The 23,893-nt window shown below is 38.6% G+C and overlaps 3 protein-coding genes across 8 annotated transcripts in view; 2 read left to right on the top strand and 1 right to left on the bottom strand.

Annotated features, from left to right (window-relative positions):
• Positions 1 to 962: 962 nt before the first annotated feature.
• LOC135744174 (uncharacterized) lies at positions 963 to 8,583 on the bottom strand. The gene is made up of 4 exons (XM_065262146.2): positions 8,240 to 8,583; positions 3,456 to 7,501; positions 2,825 to 2,875; positions 963 to 2,056 (listed from the first exon to the last, which is right to left on the bottom strand). The coding sequence occupies exons 1-2, from the start codon at positions 8,402 to 8,404 to the stop codon at positions 6,353 to 6,355; spliced, it is 1,314 nt and encodes a 437-aa protein (XP_065118218.1). The 5' UTR covers positions 8,405 to 8,583; the 3' UTR covers positions 963 to 2,056; positions 2,825 to 2,875; positions 3,456 to 6,352.
• A 7,441-nt stretch (positions 8,584 to 16,024) lies between these two features.
• On the top strand, positions 16,025 to 19,131 carry fem1a (fem-1 homolog a). Its single transcript, XM_065261982.2, has one exon. The coding sequence runs from the start codon at positions 16,287 to 16,289 to the stop codon at positions 18,159 to 18,161; it is 1,875 nt and encodes a 624-aa protein (XP_065118054.1). The 5' UTR covers positions 16,025 to 16,286; the 3' UTR covers positions 18,162 to 19,131.
• A 3,753-nt stretch (positions 19,132 to 22,884) lies between these two features.
• LOC135744294 (receptor-type tyrosine-protein phosphatase S-like) overlaps positions 22,885 to 23,893 on the top strand; it is a 102,359-nt gene continuing 101,350 nt past the window's right edge. For 5 of the 6 annotated variants that reach the window (XM_065262321.2, XM_065262320.2, XM_073814925.1 and 2 more), the window contains exon 1: positions 22,889 to 23,048. The gene's annotated coding sequence lies outside the window, so the exon portion shown is untranslated. Of the gene's footprint in view, positions 23,049 to 23,893 lie in introns of all 6 variants that reach the window. The other variant, XM_073814926.1, reaches the window with a different exon arrangement.

Genomic DNA, 23,893 nt, shown 5'->3' with positions numbered 1-23,893 from the left:
TTTAACCCTAATAAGTTTGTTAACTATAAATGTGTGTGTGTACTGTATAAACACACAAACATAATATAAATGTGTAGTGTGGTCATGAGAGCGTAACACACAGGCCTACCGTTAGAGAGTTATTTACCAGCACTGATGGTATCCGTACCGTATCCATAAGAATGCCATTATAATTAGTTTTGTATGAGTTAATATGAGTTGAATTAGTTCAGTTCAATGCACTGTTCATCCCCATACAGCATGTTTACACAGGAGAAGTGATTGCAGTGCCGTGATAGGCTGAGATTCTGAAGGTCAAAGGGTTTATCAGCAGTTATTATCAGCAGCTTTACCACGGCTTACAGTTTATGTTTAGTCATGATGCTCAACTGGATTTTATCATACATAAGATCGCATTCATCCTCTTCCTCCTCCTCTTTAAACCAACTAAAGAATTTAAAAGATGAAACAAACACAAATGATTCGGTTGAAAAGTTTATCCTCTCTCTATTTGTGTTGCTTTCTTAAGCATCAATGAATATTTGTGTTTGAATAGTTGTTTTAAAAACTCTGGATCTTAACTTCATTGTGCAGAAGAATACAAATGTGCAGAAGATGCTGGAAGAGCAAAGCACACAAAGAACCTGGAGGATTTTTCTGAAGAACAGTGAAAAGATAAACTGCATAAACAAAGATTCATGAACAATTACAAAAAATCTCTCACTGTTTTGTTACATGTACGTAAGCATCTTGTGTGTGTTTAGAACAGCAGCATAAAAAGAGACAAAAACACATTATAGAGATTTGACCTGTATAGTCTATAGACATGAATTTGGGGAGGTACACATGTCTCTGTGATTGTATGGGTTTAGTTATGGAGAGTAAATCTCCACCCTATGAATGTAAGCACTTATTGGTCTTCTTGACCTCAGACAGGCATTAGAGTAATCTATCAGCTCTTAAAGATGAATCAGACACAATCAGCTGTTTGTTCATTTAATAAGGAAAATCTTCACCGTCACCCTTTTATATACATAATCCTACAGTACATTTGTGTAGTTTGTCTTACACAGAGTGATGTCAAGATTTTAATGTCACAGATCATATTACTCACATTGTTGACACACTGTAAAAAAAATTAAATCTGTCATTTTTACGGTAAAAAACTGGCAGCTGTGGTTGCCAGAAAACCACCGTAAAAACGTACAGGAAACATGTCAACACTTTTCAGTTAAAAACTATACAGTGGCATACAGGTGGTAAACAGATGGTAAAGTGGACAGCCACATGTAGAGATCGTGAACAGAAAACTCCATGATGGTAACACATGTGACATGAAAATAATGCTATAAACATTAATTACACAACACCAAGTGTAACAAAAACTAATGTATGAAACTGGTAAAAAAATATAAGAGGAAACATAATCATTTAAATGAAATACCATTAAACGCTGGGAATTGTTAGAACTCCTTTTACTGTTTTCACCATAAATTAGAGATAGCCAATTAACAGGTTTTTACTGTAGGATTTTTTTTATTTTTTGCAATTAAAATTTTTTTTTTTTACAGTGCATCATAACGGTTCATCACAATAACCTGATTTTTTCACAAACACGATTCAAGTTTCTTATCTATAGCAGCATTAAAGCATGAGTCTGGCCTAATAACATTTAGCACTGAAATAGAAACAGTAAATATTTTGCAACACATATGCTATACACTGTAAAAAGTGAAAAGGTTGGATTAACTTAAAAAAAAAAAACACACTTCAATTGGTAACACCTAGAGAAAAAATTTTTTTTTCAACTGAAATTTTCTCAGTTTAAGTGAAAATTTTAAGTTAAAAAGTTACATTTTAAGGTGTTACCAATTTAAATATTATTTAAGCAGATCCAACTTTCACTTTTTACAGTATAGTGTGTGATATAATGATGTTGGAGATGTGTGATTGTAAGGAAATGTTAAGCCATCATGATGTTTGATTGATGTTTGGAGGACATGAATCCTGGAAGAACTTTGGTCAGATTTGACCTTTCTTCGTCATCCAGCATCACATCCACAACCCGACATCCAATCTGAACAGAAAAAAAATTACATGAGAACATAAACAGAAGACAATAAAGCACAGAAATTCATTTTTTCAAGATCTCAAAAACTGGGTTTAGCTTCATTTTAAAAGTGATTTACATAATAAAAACAAATGTAAGCATTCATAAAATGTAATCACACAGCTCTTACAATAGTTAAGACAGTATATAGTAGTCCACACCAGTAAAAATACCTTGTTTTCAAAGCAATTATTTTACCTTGATCATCTTCAGATTATTTTGTACTTGATACTCAACACAGCAGGCGTCTGTAAACCTAAACTTTTTATCCTACCGTAACAGCGTCTATTCTTCTGCATCCGGATCTTCAGAATTTAACCTCATGATCTCATACATGAGAAATGACCACTCGACTATTGTGATACAAGTGTTAAATGTGACCATCATGATCATGACAGGATGCAGCATCTTTAGCTGGAGTTTCACCTGCGTCCTCTGAATCTCTTCTAACAGGCAGCACTGGACTTTCTTGTATTTAATCCTCACAATATGCTGGCCTAATAATATAATCCAGTGGCTGTATTGAATAACACTGTCACACTTACATTTAAACCTAATCCATCAGTCAATCTAACAAACTCTCTCTCTCCCTCCATCTCTATCTCTCGTGTGCAGAATTATTCTCATGAGATGTCAAAAAGGATTTAACATTTACACTGCTGATAGATAGATAGATAGATAGATAGATAGATAGATAGATAGATAGATAGATAGATAGACAAATTCCAGACTTACCATTAAAGTTAACGCTGTAATCTGTAGCTTTTCTTCCCAATGACTCTAAATCTGTTTAAAATATAAAATTGCAGGTTACTGAAATGTACTTTATGTGGGTTAAAGGGACAGTTCACCCAAAAATGAAAATTCTGTCATGATTTTCTCACTCTCATGTTGTTCAAACCTGTATACATTTTTTTGTTCTGATGAACACAAAGAAAGATATTTTGAGGAGTGTTTGTAATCAAACCAAACCAATCTTTTATCCTTCTATGAAAGTCAATGGTGCCCCAGACCTGCTTGGTCACAAACATTGTTCAAAATATCTTCCTTGTTGTTCATCAGAGCAAAGAAATGTATACAGGTTTGTAACAACATGAGAGTGAAAAAATGATAAGAGGCTTTTCTTTTTTGGGTGAACTATCCCTTTAAGTTTAGATGACGTCATTAATTCCCAGCGAAATCGTACACGACATCTCAAATTATTAAATAAATAATTATTATAATAAAATATAAATCGGAGGGTAAGGTGCTTTTAAAACTTTATGTAGGCTACTTAATCAATTAGTTTATTTATCTATTATTAACTGGTAATGGCTCGTAGCTTTAATATTAAGTTGAATGGTCAAGTATAGAAAATGAAGCTTACCTGGAGCAAAGTATCCAGCACAATATTCCAAAATTTCGCTTTTTATTACAAACAACAACAGAGAAAAAGTCCAAAAACTAAAAGTAAACTTAATAAAGATGCAGCTCTACGAAGCCTCGTGTCATCTCTACATGTTTGACAGACGTTACACTGGTTTGATCGCAGCTGTGGCTTTGGGTTCGTCGACTTCAGCCTCTTTGAAGAAGACCTCTGATAGCATGAAGGCCCAGAAGAAGACGGTCATGGATGTGTTGACCACGATGATGCTGATCATGATGGGATGTATCATGATGACCTCCTGCTGCGCGTGTGGTTCCAGGTAACTTCTGCTGCATTCATATTATCGCTACATATGAAGAGCGGTGACAGCGTGTGCGCATGCGCCTAAAAGCGCTTCTATCTCTTTCTCCAGACAGATAATCCGCCAGATTTCACTTTCATAAGAGAGTTACAACAAACATGTTTGCCTCAGGTTACATACAGATTAGTACAACTGCATATATACTCATCACTGTATTATTCTCCCGTCTATAGATTACATCATGTTTAATGCCCCTTGACCTTATTATGACCCTCGTCTTTCATTTTAACAAATCAACAGATTTAATCCACACCATAATCTTGTGCCTTCATTTCTGTTCCTAACCGACAGATGGCACGTGCTGTTAGTCCAATAAAACATGCAACAACTGCAGTAAATATTGATCATACAGAATAAACATAAACAAATAGGGGCGTTTCCCAGACAGGGTCTTATAGATTAATCCAGGACTAGGACATTTAAGTCGTTTTTACGAGCAATCCTCACAAAAAACAACAATACTTGTGTGTGCATCTTGAGACAAAACAATGGCACTCGTGTATGTTAAAGGGGATATTTCACAATACCTTGTAATAAAATGTAAAATAAATATTTGCTGTCCCCAGAGTGCATATGTGAAGTTTTAGCTCTAAATACCCCACAGATAATTTATTATAACATGTTAAAATTTTGTGTGTGTCCATTAAAATGAAAATGAGCTGATGAAAATGCAAACACTGATCACCATAATGGTGGTTTGTTGAAATTGAAACTGAATTGTGCCGTCAATTTAAGTCTCTGACTCTGCACTAAATTGCAGTGCCGTGGTTGGATAATGCAGATTAAGGGATGGTATTATTATAATAAGATCCCCTTCTGACATCACAAGGGGAGTCAAATTTCAATAGCCTTTTTTCTCACATGCTTGCAAAGAATGGTTTACCAAAACTAAGTTACTGGGTTGATCTTTTTCAATTTTTTTAGGTTGATAGAAGCACTGGTGACTCAATTATAGCACTTAAACATGGAAAAAGTCAGATTTTCATGAAATGTCTCCTTTAAGATATGTCAGTACAGGTGTTTTTACATAAAGGCAGCTCAAATGGATTTTAGTCTGGGAGTAGGATAAGACCTGTCCAGGAAACCGCCTCATAGAGTTTATAAAAGTCAGCATAAAGTCTAAATGTTTGGGTCAAACATGGATTTATTTGGGATTTAATTAAATATACACACAAAAAAATTACTTTATACGTTGAATGACATGAATGCAACTATGACATAATGAACATGATTTTGATTTCAAGTCAAAGCCCAACTTGTCTAGATGGTGATGGAAGTTGTAATAAAGAAAAATAAAAAGTTTAAAATACTACATTAAGCCGTCAAACCCCTTAGAAATAGGCAGTTTTGTTTTATAACATGTATCAAAACATGCCATCGTGTAACAATGCACAGTCAGGACGCCACTCATGTAAAATAAGAAAAACAGGAAATTAAATCATAAAGGACTCATGCAGAACCTCATGGAGCGTACACACCAAACGCAAAATCATTGATTTGTGCGAGTAGATTACATACAAAGTCAGTGCAAAGACGCAAATAAATGCAAAGTGATGCAAGTGACACTAACTGGGTGGCGCGATTGCTGCAAAAACACACGCTATTCACCTCAAACGCATCTACGCGCAAGTTGAAAATATTCAACTCAAGCTAAAAACACAAAGTTAAATACAGCAATAAAATCTAAAGCAAGAAACATGATGGTTCGCGTTTGGTGTGTATGCAGCATAACATGCAAAGAAGCAATAAACATCCTGCGATGCGATTCGGGCGTTTGATGCGTGTAACACGTGATTCGAATTAAACAGGCGAAAAATCTGAACTTTAACCAATCAAGAGCTAATGCTCTAGTAGTGACGTGATTATGACGTAACAAATGGAAGCAGAAATATGAAACAACAATGGAGGACGACACATCTTCCTACTTTTATAGAAACGGGAATAAAAAGGATCTAGCTTGAAAGAAAGTGAGTGAGGAGTTTGAACAATCTGGTAAGTTGTAAAAAACGCTCTGTACTTAATTTCAGATACACACTGAGACTACAAACTAGCTAAAGTCGGCAAATTGAGGGTATGCATGTCTGAACAAAGCGAGTTAATGCTCAAATGTAATTTGAAAAAATGTAAACGTAATTTTTTTCACTTCATTCACATCTGATATGAACGCAGTCAGGATGCTTAAAATGATCACATGACAAAACTATCATGTTCATGATGTTATAAATAAGATGCGTATGTGGTTCATATGAATTCACTGTGCACAAAATGTATGCATGAGCCATGTGAAGATTTTCCAAAAAGTACCGGCACACAGATATTCTTGAGCTTACTTGAGTGAACGATGATCAGATTTTCATTTTTGCCCAAAATTTCCTTGAACATTCCCGGACGCTGCTGTGTGCATACGCTGCCGTTCCCAAAAACAAATTGAAAGTCTGATCACATTTATAACAGTTATGTATCTTTCTCAAACACCCAACAATATTCTTACAACACGACACACTATAAAAATACATCTAAACAGCTTCTCCAGTATTTAGCAAGCCAACGTTCTTTGTTGGTTCTCCTGCTGCAAAAAGTAGTCACAGAACAGTGCTCGGACTTCCTCTGCGTCCGGGTCATCGGCGGATGGCGACACCTCGTCAGCAGGCTGCGGGCTCTCCTCGTGTCGCACCGCCTCCTCCCACCTCTCGTCAAACTCGTCCCCGTGCACCTCGCACACGTTGTGGAGGACGCAGCACGCCAGTATCATGGTTGGAACCACGTCCATGCGGCAATCGTTACGCTTCAACAAGCACTGCCAGCGCGCCCGCAGCCGCAAAAAGGCGTCGTCAACAACGCTCCGCGCCCGCTCCAGTTTGCGATTAAAGGCCCTCTGGCCTGCCGTGAGCTCTCCGGACTCTGGGTAGCTCTTTATTAACCAGCTCTTCAGAGCGTATCCAGCATCCCCAAGCATCAGGTACCCCAGCGGGCGGCCCATAAAGTTCAAGGGTGGGTCATGCAGCAAAAAGCCACCGTCGCAAGCGCGCCCCCACAAGGTGGAGTTCTGCAAGATGGCGGAGTGCTCAGTGCTGCCCGGGAACCCGGCGCACACGTCCCAAAACTGGCCCAGACCGTTGACGGCGCCCTGCGTGACCACAGACAGCCAACCGCGGCTGTTCCAGTAGTTGTCGGCGTTGCTGGACGGCGCGATGATGGGTACGTGGAGGCTGCCCACCGCACCGACGCAGTGTGGGAATCCCCAGCGGGTGGCGAACAGTCGGGCCGCATCCTCCAACTCCTGCTCGCTGGGTGTGCGAAGGTAAAGTGGGCGCAGGAGCAACACGATGGCGTGGCACACATCCCGCACGCACTTACAGACGGTGGATCGTCCCACGCCAAACAGGGTGCTAATGGTACGGTACTCCACATTCGAGGCGAGGCGCCACAACGCCACGGCGACCCGCTTCTCAAGAGGCAGCGCAGGGCGGAGTCTAGTGTCTTGACGATTCAGACGAGGCTTCAGTTTACCGCATAGAAGAAAGAACGTCTCTTTAGTCATGCGGAACTTCTCAAGCCAATCGGAGGGCTGGAACTCCCTCATGACCACCCGCTCCCACCAATCGGTGCTCTCTATGTTGCTCCACACACGTGTAGGACGTGTTGGTATGTCACTGACTGGACGAGACGTTTGAGCGATCATCATCTACAGGAAAAAACAATTTGGTTAACTTTTGAATAGGGCTGCACGATGCATCAAAAAAATGATTGTTATCGTGATAACTGTGTATTTGCACAGTAGTGTAATTTATTTTACGTGTCTATCATTTGTGTGTTGCATGCTTAGATTGTCCAAATTAGACCAATCAGAAGGTGCCTTATTAAATACCCGCCAAGTAGGACCGTGGGCGCTAAGGTGAACCTATCGGCTCACAGCAGAGAGCGGAAAATAAATATGGCAGGAGTAGATACGAGCGAGGAAAATGGAAGCGACCAACTTGTGCCTAAACATTGTGCTTACCATAAACATTGCCCTGGTGGTTATTTTAAGAAATTTGACAGGTTAGGTGTGCGTTTATCGAAAAATAATGCATACCTGTGAAACTTTTCTCAACCAATCAGAATAAAGTATAAAAAATGTATAATATCGAAATATGTTCAGTCAACTACATGTAAAATCAAAACTGATAACATTAATCTTGTTAATATGTGGTCAATGGTGTTGCATGTAAGGTGAACTAGAGGTGGTACTAAACCATGTATTAAACATACTAGTTTGCATTTATAAAGTACTGTGCTGATACCAGTGTATATCACTTATGGGATAACTATTGTGATGTTACACTGAATGTAACGTTACTGTTGGTGACACACATGACTGCTTCAGGTCCAAATATAATGACATTACAATGGTACGTTTGGTTAGAGAAGAGTAAATGTTTACCATGAGCATCCTCTTTTGTTTCTGATGGAAATACTGTCTGTGTGTGACGCGCCGCTGCACCTCGCGTCGCCGCTGAGCGTCCGCGCTCGTGACGTCCCGTCGCCTCTTCATCAGCACGTAACTGAGCGTAAACATCAACGAGCGAAGCGTCTCGTCGTTTGCCATGTTTTCGCCTTTGGGTTTGCCTCAAAACTCCACAATCAACTGCGCAATCGTGCTGTGTGATAAAAATCTGCGCAGTTATGGAGCGCGTGCCATTATTTTAAAACGATTAGACTTAAATCTTTCCACGCATTCTTCCGACCGCTCCTCCTGCACTTCCTCGCGCCCTGCTCTCTCGTGTGACGTCACGCAACAGCGTCATCTACTGGACTAGCGACAGAACTACATCAAACACATATTCAGCCAAATCCCAGTTTACTGTTACTTGATACTTGGGAATATAATTTTTTTATCCAGTTGTTCTGATCGCAACAAAAGAATTAGGAAATTATTTCAATCTGAGATGATCTCTATCCTTTATTTTGTGTGATAAAAGTTTGGACTCTGTCATCTAAATATTTAATTGCAAATAAGGTTAAGGATGTATAAATTACAATTTTTTTTTCCAGATATTGACTTTTTGTGATGCTGAAGAAGAATCAGTGTTTTATTTTTTCTAGGAAAGCACAAACATATCTCTATTTTGAAAGGATTTACATATTTTTGTAAGTTTTTCATTGTTACAAAAATTTTCTTTGGCGTACAATGATATTTTATTTGGTTGTCATAATTTTGACAATCTTGTAAAAGATCAGTATTTTTTCTACACAAATGTACATTTAAAGATGCTAGTAAGATGCAACTCCAAAGCCCTTAAAATTGTATCATTGTGTCATTTTTATGACATTTCTCAAATGCTGTAATATTTAACTCTGTTTACCCCTGGCACTGTGTTTGTTTGTTCACAGAGTTACAATAAAAATAAAAAACATTGACAGCTTGTGTATGTGTGTTTATTGTGTGGTGTGTACACAACGTTTGGAGGAACGTAATTATTTAAAAAGAAATAAGAGCAGTATGTATGACAATGAAAATTGTGCAATTCTTGTTGCATTTTAATATCAAGTGTAATATAAGGAGAACAATCTTTCCATTTACATTCCTTGACATGTTTTGTGTTTGCTGCAGTGTGTGATGTTGTGTTTGTACCATAAAATGTGCCTGCTGTTTTAAAGGTGAAAGTTCAACAAATCAAAAAAATTTATACAGGTTTGTACACAGCTACAAGAGAAAAGTTGTAAGAAAGTTCCCCAAAACGTTGTGCCAACATAAAAAGTTTTATGTTTTAAGAATGTTTCTTGGTTGTCTGAATATTCGAGAAATGTTACATTTTATCATTTACGTTACGACAATGTCATGTTTTATTGTTTAAAACAACTGTTTTCTATATTAACTTTTTTGCTTGTTATGTAAATGATAGAGAAACATTGCAATTTATTATTTGAAACTGTTATAAAATATTATTTTTGAATGTTTAGTAAAAATATTGCTGTTAAAAACACAATTAACTTATTAGGTTTAGATGTTGATGTTTTGTTTCATTTAAAGTCGTCATTATGGTGATCAGTGTTTGTTTTAGTTTGACTTCTGACCCTTGACTGGTGGCATTCACTTTGTGTGTATAAAACACATTTGTTATTGTAATATAAAGTTAATACAATTCTGTGGTGGTTGGTAAATATAATGGTAAAGATCATCATCTAATTATGTTGGCAGAATGTTTTTGGGAACGTCGGGAACTTTCAAGGGATATTCTTAGATATTAAGATATTAGATCTTAGATAATAACTTGAGGGTGAATAAATAATGACACATTTTAGGGTGAAGTATCCCTTTAATGTAAACATTAAACTTTAGAAGACTGTGCCATCAAATGTGTTGTGTTCCTCTGTAGCTCGGTTGGGTTTGATTCCCAGGGATCATTCAGTGTCTTGAGGTGAATTAAGAATGCTAAGATAAAGGTAATGCACACAACACGACATCAGAAAGTATTAAAATCTTCATACAGACACACAAATAATGTCAGCGTCTCTCCAGCAGGTTGTTAATGAGACTCTTTCATATATCGAGTCTGAACACAGATGCTTGAGTTCAACATGAAAAATCCTGATCTCCTGTTGTGTGATGGAGTCCTGACCACCAACATCAACATAATCCACATATAATACCAGCCTGGGGATTCTGAGATGTGTTGTTAAGATCTGATTCCAGTTCCTGCTGACATCTTTAAAGGAACCAGAATAAAGCAGACAGGTTTTATTTGCAGATGAAGCTGCATTACCACAAAAACAAGCAGCGTGAATCTCTTCTGTCTGAGACTCAGGTAAAACACACACATCACTTTTTCTAAAGGGCCAAACCTTGACTTTGCTCCTTAATTCAATGTAAATCACAGGAAACATACTGTCCACGGTTAATATTTAAGGTAGGGTTTGCTCAGTATGAGGAATATTAATGAGCTTCATCCTTTCATTACGACTCTTCTATATCTTGCAGATCAGCATAACACCATAGTCTCTCTTATACAGCACACAATTACAACACTCCTAACACAATCTGCATTACAGCTGAAGCTTCATTGTTGTAAGGACTCTTGGGTCACATCGTGTGCATTTATTGATGTGTCACCTGATACTGGGTCTTAATACATCTTCAACAATACAGGAGAGTCAAGTGAATTATTAACACATCCAAAGTGTTTGAAGTGCATGTGACACATGATCATTACATGCTAATAAAATGTGGATCTGCTGTAATAGATCATAAAGATTTATTCTTTATTTAGATTCAGATTGAATCATTTCATGTCACAATTGCTGTTCAAAGTCATGTCACATGTTTAAAGAGTCTCATCTTCAATGAAAAAAATGATCAAGTAGCTATTTATTATCATTAATGCATCTTCATCATTATCTCATAAAATAAGGGTTTATTATCTTATTAATACTGCTTCATCTATATATCTAAGTGATGCTAATGTACATTTTATGATATTATTGCAAATTCTTTACATAAATTATAATGAATTCCAATCATATTTATATAAACTGCACACAGGTTTTCATCAACTTCATAAAAACAAATACCTATATGCTTTGTGTAGAAAGTGCTGGACTTAACCCTATGGACCATACAGTTATACAGTTCCTTATGAAATCTAAACACACACAAAAAGAGACATTTAACATAAAACTATAAAGCAGACTGTTGAATAAAATCCTGTTATTTGACAATAAAACTGTTCTGCTTTGATTGGCTGCTGTGATTCGTCATCATTGGTGATGATCCGCGTGGGCTCTATATAAACTACATTTTCATCAATGCACATAAATAAGCTTTTAGCTGGCGTGTGCGCGCGGTGGCGGGAGCGCGCGCGGTTGACGCTGGTCTTAATGGCGCTGGTGCTGATGCTCGTTCATCATCACCTGTTGATTCGATGATGGAGGTGAGTTACATTTTCATGACAGAACCAATTTAAAAACCGCATCAAGATCTGGAGTTGTTATTTGATTCACGACTTTGTAAATGTCAATGTTTCATTAAGTCGTCATCCGTTCGTTTAAATTGATGCTAATCAAGCTGTTCTGGTGATGCATTTTATAAGCGAACACTTAAGTGATTCAGAGTTGGTTCATTATTCTTTATTCTTTATTTTTTTCAAGTTTTAAGCATTAAGGAGCTCAAACTTTCTGTGTAACAGGTGGCGAGGTTTTCTAAGCTGATGGCCAATGTGAGCGTATAGGGTCAGCTTAAAGGGGACATTTCACAAGACTTTTTTAAAGATGTAGGCTAAAATAAATCTTTGGTGTCCTCAGAGTACATATGTGAAGTTTTAGCTCAAAATACCCCACAGATGATATATTATAACATGTTAAAATTGCCACTTTGTAGGTGTGAGCAAAAGTGTGCGTTTTTGGGTGTGTCCTTTAAAATGCAAATGAGTTGATCTCTGCACTAAATGGCAGTGCCGTGGTTGGATAGTGCCGATTAAGGGGCGGTATTATTATAATAAGATCCCCTTCTGAAATCACAAGGGGAGCCAAATTTCAATGAGCTATCTTTTCATGCTTGTGGAGAATGGTTTACCAAAACTAAGTTACTGGATTGATCTTTTTCACATGTTCTAGGTTGATAGAAGCACTGGGAACCCAATTACGGCACTTAAACATGGAAAAAGTCAGATTTTCATGATATGTCCCCTTTAAGGAGGTTAGGAGGTCAGTATGAGGAGGGCAGAAACTCAGTGACAGGAGGTAACCACAAAAGAAGTTAGGGCACACTCATATTATCCAAACCAAGTCATACCCCAGTGCGATTGTCCCCCCTCCATACTACAACAGATGCATGCAATCACACTGCACTTTTATCAATCTGAGCCTGGGCGCTCTTTTGTCATTAAGATGCGATTGTTTTGAACAAAGCAGGAAGTAAAGCGCTCTCTTAACACTGGAACCCATCTTAATGTTAAGTCTGTGTTTTTTATTAAGAGTCGTTTGGTGCGCGATGACACACAGCCCTCTCACGTGCCTATCACATTGCTTAGTTGAGCTGTCGCATGTGCAGCGTAGAAATTCACGTAACCCGCTGCGCCCGAACGCGGTTTGATTTGGATAGTGTGAGTACACCCTTAAAGGAATCGTTCACCCAAAGATATCCACCTCATTTTTGAACGCGAAAGTAATTGATGTGACGTATTTCCCTTCTTTGTGCGAGATGTCTGTTTTAATAGCTAGCCGGTAAAAAAACAGTGTAGTGGGAGCACACATAAAACATGATTAAAAACATTTCTGGTAAATATTTACTTCACCTCCCATGTATGAATGTGAGGTTGTGAGGATGAAATGAAGAAGTGTCCTGATATATCATATGAAGATATATTTAATCATTTCATGTTGTTGCTCGGGGGTGAAGGGTCTTCAATGCACAAATATAAAAGCACAGACACAGTATCTTTACAATGGGAAAGTCAGTCACGTGTTTGTACATGGAATTTACCAAGACTTTGTGTTTTTAACCTTTTAATGCGATGGCTTAAAAACTGTCCGTCTTGTGTGAGATTTTTTTAAACGACAATATTCAATGGACTTTGAGTTTGAGTTTTTATGGCGACACATCAAGCTTCCCACGGTCCCACAGTCAGCAGCATTTTTCTTATTCAACACATTGTAAGTTATTTGAACACACCATAATAAACATATTAAAGCATTATTACATGTATTCATTATTGTATTTGTTGAAAATATTATTATGCAGTAGATAAAACATGCGCTTATGAAATTATTTGCTTATTTAAACTTTTTTTTTCATTTAAAACATAACAAAAGTATGCGCAAACACATTACAAACTATTATAAACATTAACCAATAAACTGTTTATGTCGTATGTATTCTGTACTGTAATCACATTTTTGTAATAATATGTAGTAGCAGAATAAATAAACCAGCTAAATCAGTAGGTTGAAATGCAAAACCAAGTTGTTTTATCTTCATGCTGCATTTTTTACAGTGTAGCAGGAAATAAGTCAACATTGAGCTCCATTGTGTTATGAAATGTAAGCCAAAATATATTCTTTCGTTCATGTTTAGATGTTTCCCGAATTTGATTGCCCGTTTTGTACTTTTATTATTAGTGGATAATGAATGCGAATAATGGATATTATTAACGTTCAGAATGCAGGACTTCCTATGTGGTGAAATCTTAATTTGGATTTATCAATGAACCCCACACCTCACACTGATTCTAATATTTTAAGCAAAATTTTAGGGATCTCTCTATTGGACAGTGACGCTTTATCTCTCAGTTCATTCACTTCAGGGTAAAAGTTTCCTGCAGATGTGATTTTTTAAACCCAGGTAATTGTAGTGTTATGTGTGAGTTATGTGGTTACTTTCTAATGTAAATACGTATTGTGGAAGTTTATAATTCATCGTCTCACTTTCTTTCTGTGTCTCACTTTCAGTTCAAAGTACTTTGCTAACGTGATTGTTTTACAGACATTGCATGCAGAGCATCAATACAATACATAAATACCCAGGCAAAATGAGATATTAAGGTATCAGTAATGTTAATAAAAATAACAACAGCTACTACAAATGTCCTCATGATACGGTGCTGCTGTAAAGTTGTCTGTTTATTCTTTATTTAATCTCTAGACACAAGAACCCTGAGCTGGATATAGGGAGGAGCTGAGGACTAAACCTCTTACCCTGCAATGCTGTGTGGAAGACTAGTGATTTTGTTGTAAATCTGGACAAAGAGACCACCAACAAAACCCAGTCTTCCTCTCAGCACAGGGCACATCAGCGAGAGAGAGAGAGAGAGAGTTTGGGGTTATTGTATGTTTCTTGTTTGATGTATAATGCTTTGGTAATACTGTAAGTGACACAATCAATAAAGTTTATTTAAATTGAATAGAGAGATTATGTGCATGCTTATCAACAAACATGTTTGCCTCAAGGTTTATTTGTTTAGATATTCCTAGTCTAATTGTAGAAAAGTGTTTTTTACCACTAAGTTACAATTAAAGAGTCTGCTATTCTGATATTTTAGATCAGTTGTCTTCAAGGGCTAACACAATGGATAAAACAATCTGGAGGGCTGATTTTTGATATAGTCTACTAAAACATTTTTGTTTTACTTGTTGATTTTATTTTACTTGTTAATATGAATTATCATTATTAACAATGTTAATAAAAGAGGCTAAGCTAATATAAAAAACAATTAACAAATAAGTATTAAAATTAAGGCTATTAATAGAATGTGCTTTAGCGGGCAACTCACAGACTCCGTGTTGGCACCCTGGTTGAAGACCACTGTTTCAGATAATCAATTGCCTCTTTAATGTAGATTAATTGGTGCATGTACATGGGTTTAATTTTCTGGCATCATACAATCAAAAAGATCTATGAGACACTTTAGGTTGCTTAAAAATAAGGACAATTATTGTTAAAAAAAAATCTATTTCTGTGAATGGGTTTAAGGCTATTCCTGAAAACAAATAATCTAATGTTGATGTATCTCAGTGGTAGATCATTGTGTTAGCAGCACAAAATGTTCTGGGTTCGATCCCAAAGAACACATAATGATAAATTGTATACATTGTAATGCATTGTAAGGTGCTTTGGATAAAAGTGTCTGGAAAATGCATAAATGCAAACTCTGCAGTAAATCATTAGTGCTATGTAGTTGTTATTTGTATGCTAAATGTAGCTAGCCTGTTATACTTTTTAATGCTTGATTTGTTGAACAAATAAATTAAGTGGTACAAAGTAATATAAATGTGTTAATAAAAACAATATAGTATTTGTATAATTAATTATATGTACAGTAATAAAATATACAAAAGAAAATGTTTGTATTTTACAAATTACTGTTTAAATGTTTGAATATAAACAAGAAGGAACAAACGTACAGATTGTGAAATAGTGAAATGTGTTAAATTAAAAATAAATAATACAATATTCGTAATACATTATACAGTAAAAAATATACAATAGTAAACATTTAGCTGTTTGTTTAAATAAAAACGTACAGTTTGTGAAATTATTGGGAAAACAATTTTCCCCACACACATTAACAAATCTTCTTTTAATAAATGCCAATCGAATTGTTCACACATTCCGTGTTCACGTCAAGTTTCATTGAATGAATTAAGGGAAATGTAGTTTTTTGCGACGTGTTCAACCACAGTCCTCAACGACCATTGCTTGTTTATTTCCTACATTTACCAGTAGTGTTTGCGCGATGAGTTTGTGGGGACGTCGCGACGCCCGACGGTCATTGTATTTTTTTACGCGGCTCCCGCTGTACGCCGAAAGCGCCTGCGCACTACAATACCCAGCATTCCGCGCGTCAGTAGTAAACATAGAGCTGTCAAACAACTTCGACGCCATTTCGATATCGGCCTTAAAATGGCAGTAAAATGCAGCTCGCGTATTTTGACTCTCTAAATCCAAAGCGACACACGCCTCTCTCGCTTACCAACGAGCGTTAACGGACGTTTACATGACGTCAGATGGTGAGAAGATGGATATAAGCACGGCGGTGTTTAACGCGGCGAGAGACGGAAAGCTGAAACTCATCCAGAAGTTGCTGAGCAACAAAAGTCCGGAGGAGCTGGAGGCGCTGGCGGAGGAGAAGACCCAGGGCGGGACACCGCTCCTCATCGCCTCCCGTTACGGACATCTGGAGGTGGTGGACTACCTGCTGGAGCACTGCAAAGCTAACGTGGAGCTCGGCGGCTCTGTGAACTTTGACGGCGAGACGATCGAAGGCGCTCCGCCGCTGTGGGCGGCGTCTGCCGCGGGGCACCTGGCCGTGGTGAAGACCCTCCTGAAACACGGAGCTTCCGTCAACACCACCACCCTGACAAACTCCACGCCTCTGCGCGCCGCGTGCTTTGACGGCCATCTGGAGATCGTCCGGTACCTGGTGGAGCACCAGGCGGACATGGAGGTGGCGAACCGCCACGGCCACACATGCCTGATGATATCGTGCTACAAGGGCCACAGGGACATTGCCAAGTTTCTGCTGGAGCGCGGTGCAGATGTCAACCGCAAGAGCGTAAAGGGTAACACTGCCCTGCACGACTGCGCTGAATCTGGGAGTCTGGAGATCATGAAGATGCTGCTGAAGTGTAATGCCCGCATGGAGAGGGACGGCTACGGCATGACCCCTCTTCTCGCTGCCAGCGTCACCGGCCACACCAACATCGTGGAGTATCTGGTGCACCAACCGCGCAGCACCCGAGAGGAGCGTGTCGACGCTCTGGAGCTCCTTGGAGCCACATTCGTGGACAAAAAACGTGACCTGCTGGGTGCCATGCGCTATTGGCGGAGGGCGATGGAGCTTCGCCGAGCGGGCGAGAAAGCCGGATTACTGGCCAAGCCCCCTCCAGGTCCACCAGTGCTGGCGTACGACTGCGCCCGGGAGGTGTGCACGGTCGAAGAGCTGGAGGCGCTCATCACTGACCCCGACGAGATGAGGATGCAGGCGCTGCTTGTGAGGGAGCGCATCCTCGGGCCGTCCCACCCCGACACATCCTACTACATTCGCTACCGGGGCGCCGTCTACGCCGACTCGGGCAACTTCGAGCGCTGCATCAGCCTATGGAAGTACGCCCTGGATATGCAGCAAAGCAACCTGGATCCCCTGAGCCCCATGACCGCAAGCAGCTTCCTCTCCTTTGCTGAACTCTTTTCTTTCGTACTGCAGGACAGGGCCAAGGGCACCCTGGCCACCCGCGTCACCTTCCAGGACCTGATGGGGGTGCTTGCCAAGAGTGTGCGCGAGGTGGAGCGCGCCGTGGCGCAGCGGGACAGTCCTCCGGAGGCGCCACAGTTCACCAAAGCCCTGGCCATAATCCTTCACCTCGTCTTCCTGTTGGAGAAGCTGGACTGCGCCCCTGAACAAGAGCACCAAAAGAGACAGACCGTCTACCGGCTGCTAAAGCTCAACCCCAGGGCAAGAAACGGCTACTCGCCTTTACACATGGCAGTGGACAAGGAAACAACGTCGGTGGGCCGCTACCCGGTTGGACGGTTCCCGTCGCTGGCCGTGGCCCGGCTTTTGCTGGAGTGTGGGGCTGACGTGGACTCCCGAGACTGCGAAAACAACACACCGCTTCACGTGGCCGCCGCCAACGGCTTCCCCGACATCATGGGGACGCTCGTCCGGGCCGGGGCGCATTTCGACGCCACCAACGCTCACCACAAGACGGCCTACGAGCTGCTGGACGAGCAGAGCGGCGGACGACACGCTCTGCACCCGCTCAATTACGTCACCCTGCAGTGTCTGGCGGCCCGTGCCATAGAAAAACACAGACTTCCCTACAAGGGGCTCATCTCAGAAGAAATGGAGGCGTTTATTGAGCAGCACTGACACCCCGTATGACGCAGAGCTACCTCCTCCTCACGAGAACTGGCCAACCCTAATGCTCGGGCCAAGTGTTAAAGCAATAATCCCAGGTTACTAATTACTATACAACTGGATCTCTGTCCCTTAACCTCTGTAACCTGGTGGTGTGCACTTCACCAAACCCCCTCTGTCAATGTTAAAGGGCTTGTGGGAAAATGACCTAAAGAGAAACTGAATGCTAGTTGGACTTTTGCTGTGATCTCCTTCATTCTGTATTGATCCATTGAACAATTTTGTCAATTTTTGTTTGCCTGTGTTGTGTTATTTTTTTTGGATTGAAGAAGTGATGATGATCTATTTTTTTTTCAAAGGGACAAATGCTACAACAGAATCAGTCTCCTATTTTAAATCTCTCTTATCAAATGTTTTTTTCCCACTTTACGATCCCGGCGAAGGAGCCTGAAGCCCTTGGTGCCAAACGCTAGCCTTACTCTATCATCTTTTTCTAACATTGTGGCTTTGAATGTTTGTGTCTGTGGTTATAATGTATTTTTATTGTATGAATGACAGAGCTGTTGTGTTATACGCTCACAGTCTGGAGGTTGAACGCACTCGGTGGTTTCAATCCTTCGGGGATTGACTGTAATATTAACTTGGCACTTTACCCCTGTATATGAGAACAGCTATTTTTAAATCTGACGTTACATTGATATCTATGCAGTTTATTAACCGAGGTGGATTAAGAGGGACAGATTTGGCAACCCAGGTATTTTTTGCAGGGTGTACATTGAAAGCTTATGCATTTTAGTCTTATTCTAGTTGCCTTTTAAATTATTTTTTCTTCATATCATATGGGCTGAAATGTTTGGAGTTTCTGTCATGAAAGCACTTTGAAAATGATAACACTTTAAAACCAGAGACTACAACTTATTTGGTTAATTTAAGACAGGACAAAATGTGTTTGGTGATGCCTGAATAAAAATCAAGTGTCCCAACTGTCTGTCTGTCTGTCTGTCTGTGTATTATACACGTATGGGGTTGCATAAAGACTCACATACTCTGTTTATTGATGGCACAGAGTGATTCAAGAACAGATTTCTTTAGTAACATCATCTTTAAGCAGTAAGAATTTTCCTTACTTTATGGCAAGCTGTTTTAACTTTTATTCGTTGAGTCCTTGATATCAACAATTCAATTATCAAGAATTATCAAGAATTATTTCCGCTAGTAACCATGATAATTCTTGATATCTGTAATTGTATTTTCACTAGTGAAATGTCACCATAGACTGCTATTCAAATTCAATTGTTGATATCAAGAATTAAAATTTTAGCTAGTAACAATTGAATTGTTGATATCAAGAACTCAACAAATAAAAGTAAAAACGGCTTGCCATACCACTTTTAACCAAATATTATACCTTATATTCTTATATTAAATAACTCATTGAATTTTCTCTATTTATTAAAACAAGCTTGGTAAGATACATAAATCCAGATTCAGTCTCAGGTCACATACTCTTGTAAATGTTTTAAGTTAAAAGTGACTGCAGACTAATAATATGCTCCATTAACCCCATCTGCCCCTAAACTTAGTACCTAACTTCACTGCAAAACAATTGCACTAATGAAAATGCAATTATAAAGTGTATATAGCAATTGTGTGTATAAATTATGGCTGTTTTGTATTGTTTTTTTATGATTTTTATTACTGTATTAATGACATCTTTATCTGTTGTCTTTCAGTAATATGGCTACATATTATAGCATTTGTATTCGTGATGATGACTTTATACTGTTTTTATTGAGGAAAAATATGTCGTGAGAATTTTTGGCCACTCATCAAGAAAAATAATTTACAAGACAAACATCTGTGCAGGTACATTATATTATGCACAATATCAAGTTTGCTTAACAAATAACTCTTAATGTATATAAAAATAGGCCTCATTGACTTTAAACTCATTTTTACTATTGATCTCTGGCTGAAATCTGACCTGTAAATGTTTTTGTTGGACCTGTAAGACGTCCATTGGGCTTTATGAAGTGGTTTCCTGGACAGGGTTTAGATTAATCCAGGACTAGGCCTTGGTTATATATAAATATACCTTATGAAAAACATTACTGGTGTGCATCTTGAGACCAAACAATGACACAGATATTTATATATATATATATATTAAAAGTATGTCAAAGCAAGGTGTTTGAGACAACTCAAACAAGCACTGTAGTCTGGAAAACCACCCCTAAATACTCTAAAAATGGCTGGGTTATTTTTAAGCATGTTAGTTAAATATTGGACAGAACACACCGCTGGGTTAAAATGTACCCAATGCTGGGTTATTATAACCCATGGTTGCATAACAACAACCCAACATTGGGCCATTTTTAACCAGCATGTGTTATGTGTCCAATATTTACCCATTATGTGTTAAAAATAACCCAGCCATATTTAGAGTGAATGTACAAAATGATGAGTCTTAACACAGAACATTTCTGTTAACAGATGTGTTTCAGTGACATTAATAATCTCCACCTTTTATTTACAGAAGCTTTGGTGAATCTATGGTTTACCAGTCCTTCAGTGGTTAGCAGTAACCAAGGCACAGATAGATTTAGTGTTGGTGTTCAGAGAGGACACAAAATTGCCTGTTTTAACGCAGACCCACTCGCCCAGCGAATCAAAGGTCAGAATGACTTATTGAAACTTTTGATTGTTGTGTTTCACATTTGACAAGAGATGATATGAAACTCTCGTCTCTCGCTGGATCACTGTGGTCTCTCTCAAAAGGGAACTCTTGAACGCTGTTTGTTGAGATAAACCGAGGGCAAGTAAAGTACCGTATACAACAGAAACCTGATCCTCATCTCCCAGGCCGTGCACATATAAATAGCATCCAATGACAGCGTGTGTGTGACTGCATGTGCTGTGTCTCTTGAGAATGATGCCGCTTGCTTGACTGAAACAGGGTCTTAAAGTCCTTTGCTTTTTTACTTCACGACTGTTTGTCACATTTAATCTCTTTGAGTTTCTGTCTCTTGTTCTTATATGCAATTTCACCTTTTTGTGTAAAACTGGTTTAAGCTGACAGGTGCTGAAAGGTGTTTATAATAGAAGGGATTGAGATCTGTTAAGTTTTTACAGGGGCTTCATTCAGGCCGTGTTGTTCTCAGGTGACAAAGATTTGAATTCACATTACTCGCTGTACAACAGAATGAATGTTGAAATTATTGTATTAAAGGAGAATGAAACAAAATAAGCCATCCAATGTAAAATGTCTGTAAAATTAGAGATTTTTGCTTCATTGAAAATTGATTATCTTGAAAATAATGTCACTCTTTTAATGGCACAAATCGGCTTCAATTTCTTCATGTAAAATATAATTTTTTTAAATTATTTTGCACATTTTCACAACAACTCTTTGACACAAAGCCATAATAAATGAATACAATGGCATACACATAAACTGTAATAGTAAAAGTCATTCTTAAGCATATTTTCAGTCGTTTATCTCTAAACGCACCTGTCATTTCAGTCACATCTGAGCCTGCAGCTGGGCCTAGGGGCCTACAATGAGACAATGGACCCCATTATGACGTCAGTCGGGGTCACGTCAGATAAAACTCATTACTCGATCTTCTTTCAAAACCCAACACATAAGACAAACCCAGCAAACAAAGAGCGCGTATTTCAGCTCGTGGCCGCCGGAGGGCGCAAAAGCAACTTTGCTCAGTGTCAGCAACTGATCGGAAATGATATGTGTTTATTTGTATAACCTCTGAGAATACGCTTTTTTCTTTTTCATTTATAAGCAGAAAAAATCCTCTAACCCTATATTGTCTAATCTAGTCTAAAACAGTGTCAGAAATGTATTTTGCGTTTGTTTTATAAAGGGGGGAAATGGGAGTAAAGGGAGTAAGGGAGTAAAACTCTTTCATCGAGACTTAGACAATAATTTTCTGAAATATGTAAAATGTTAAAAAACATAGAAAACCCCTGCACCTTATAACCACAGCTAAATAAACTGATTTATATATTATAATTTTATAATACAGCACTTAAAGGGATAGTTCACCCAAAAATGAATCATTTCCTCACCCTCATATTGTTACAAACCTGTATAAATGTCTTTGTTCTGATGAACACGGAGGAAGATATTTGGAGAAATGTTTGTAATTAAACCGTCCTGAGCCCCATTCACTTCTATAGTATTCTTTTTTCCTACTATGGAAGTGAATGGGGCTCATGAATGGTTTGGTTACAAACATTCCTCAAAATATCTTCCTTTGTGTTCATCAGAACAAAGACATTTATACAGGTTTGTAACAACATGAGAGTGAGAAAATTATGACAGAATTTTCATTTTTGGATGAACTACCCCTTTAACTTAGTTTTTTAGGAAGAGGTGTTCAATGTGGAAGATTTTCACCCGAGCATCTGATCTGTCACTATGTTTTACGGCAGCATTCATCTAATTCATTATTGTAGTAACGCATTTAGTCGGTTTTAAAGGCAGATAATTATTAACTGACTGATATTTTATTTTTATTCATGATTAATGTTAAAAACCATCAAGAAAAAAAATCTAAATAGCCTAATTTACGCTTTGTCAAACGTTTTAGTCTGATTCAGTCTGATATCGTTGGTCTATTAACACTCATTTCTGTATCAGCAGGCGTTGATGAGACGCGTCTTTGTTTGACAGCCCTTCACGTGAACGCGCTTTTTAGAAGGAGGAGCGCGCACCGGGGCGCGAGGAGGAGAGCATCGATGACATCAGCACGCGCGGCCGGTGGAGCATCTCCTGAGGTAAATGGAAATGGAGGAGCGTGAGTGAGGTGGTTCGGTTCGGACGGAATATAATGCACGAGTCGTCGTGAACAGTTTCCGCGCAACCTCACGTTCACGCAGGTAAGCGGATGTTTTATGCGTCTTATTATTATTTTCTCAAGGAATATGCAAGAGCTCCGCGCGTCGGACGCGCCGCACCCACTGGTGTTCAGATGATAACGCGGCGGTTAATGTGCGATGATCTGCCTGTCTTTATTATAGGTAACTGTGTGTGTGCGTTTCGTTGTTCTCCTGGATCATGACGCGTCGCTTCATCTCGTTCAGTTAACGTTAAACATGAAGTGGATCCGCTATTATTCGAAACAAACGCGTCTTTAATTGTCCGTCAAGGCTCTTGTATAACTGATATGACACTACGATGAAATATGATGGCAAACAAAGCCTGGTATCAGCAGAAATCACGATCTGATGTTATTATGTTGTCTGTAAACTTTATATCTCATCCGGATTTGATTAAATATTCAGTTCAGTGTGTTTATCTGTGAGACACAGATCTGAATTTCATTCAGCTTTGAAACATTTCAGTTATTTTTAGGGCTGTCAAACGATTAATCGCATACAAAACAAAACCCAGCTGGCACACAACCGACCTTCAACGTTGAAATTAGGTTGAAATAATGTCAGTTGTTTGTTTAACGTTGATATAACGTTGAAACCAACGGTAATGCTGAATGTGATATCAATGTTGATGCTATTTACAAAATCAATGCATATTTCATAGTTTATTTGCAGCAAAGACCATAATTCACCCATGTTGAATGTTGAAACAACGTTGCAATATAAACGTTGCTTTAATTTTCAAAATCAAAAGGTAATTTGGGATGTTTGCGTAATTTATTTGTGTGTGTAATGTTTGTAATTATTATATATACAATATTAAATATATCAAAATAAATATATATACA

Source organism: Paramisgurnus dabryanus, chromosome 6 (genome assembly GCF_030506205.2).
Source record: "Paramisgurnus dabryanus chromosome 6, PD_genome_1.1, whole genome shotgun sequence".
NCBI lineage: Eukaryota > Metazoa > Chordata > Actinopteri > Cypriniformes > Cobitidae > Paramisgurnus > Paramisgurnus dabryanus.
The sequence above is the reverse complement of the archived record's forward strand: the minus strand, read 5'-3'. Positions and strand labels throughout refer to the sequence as shown.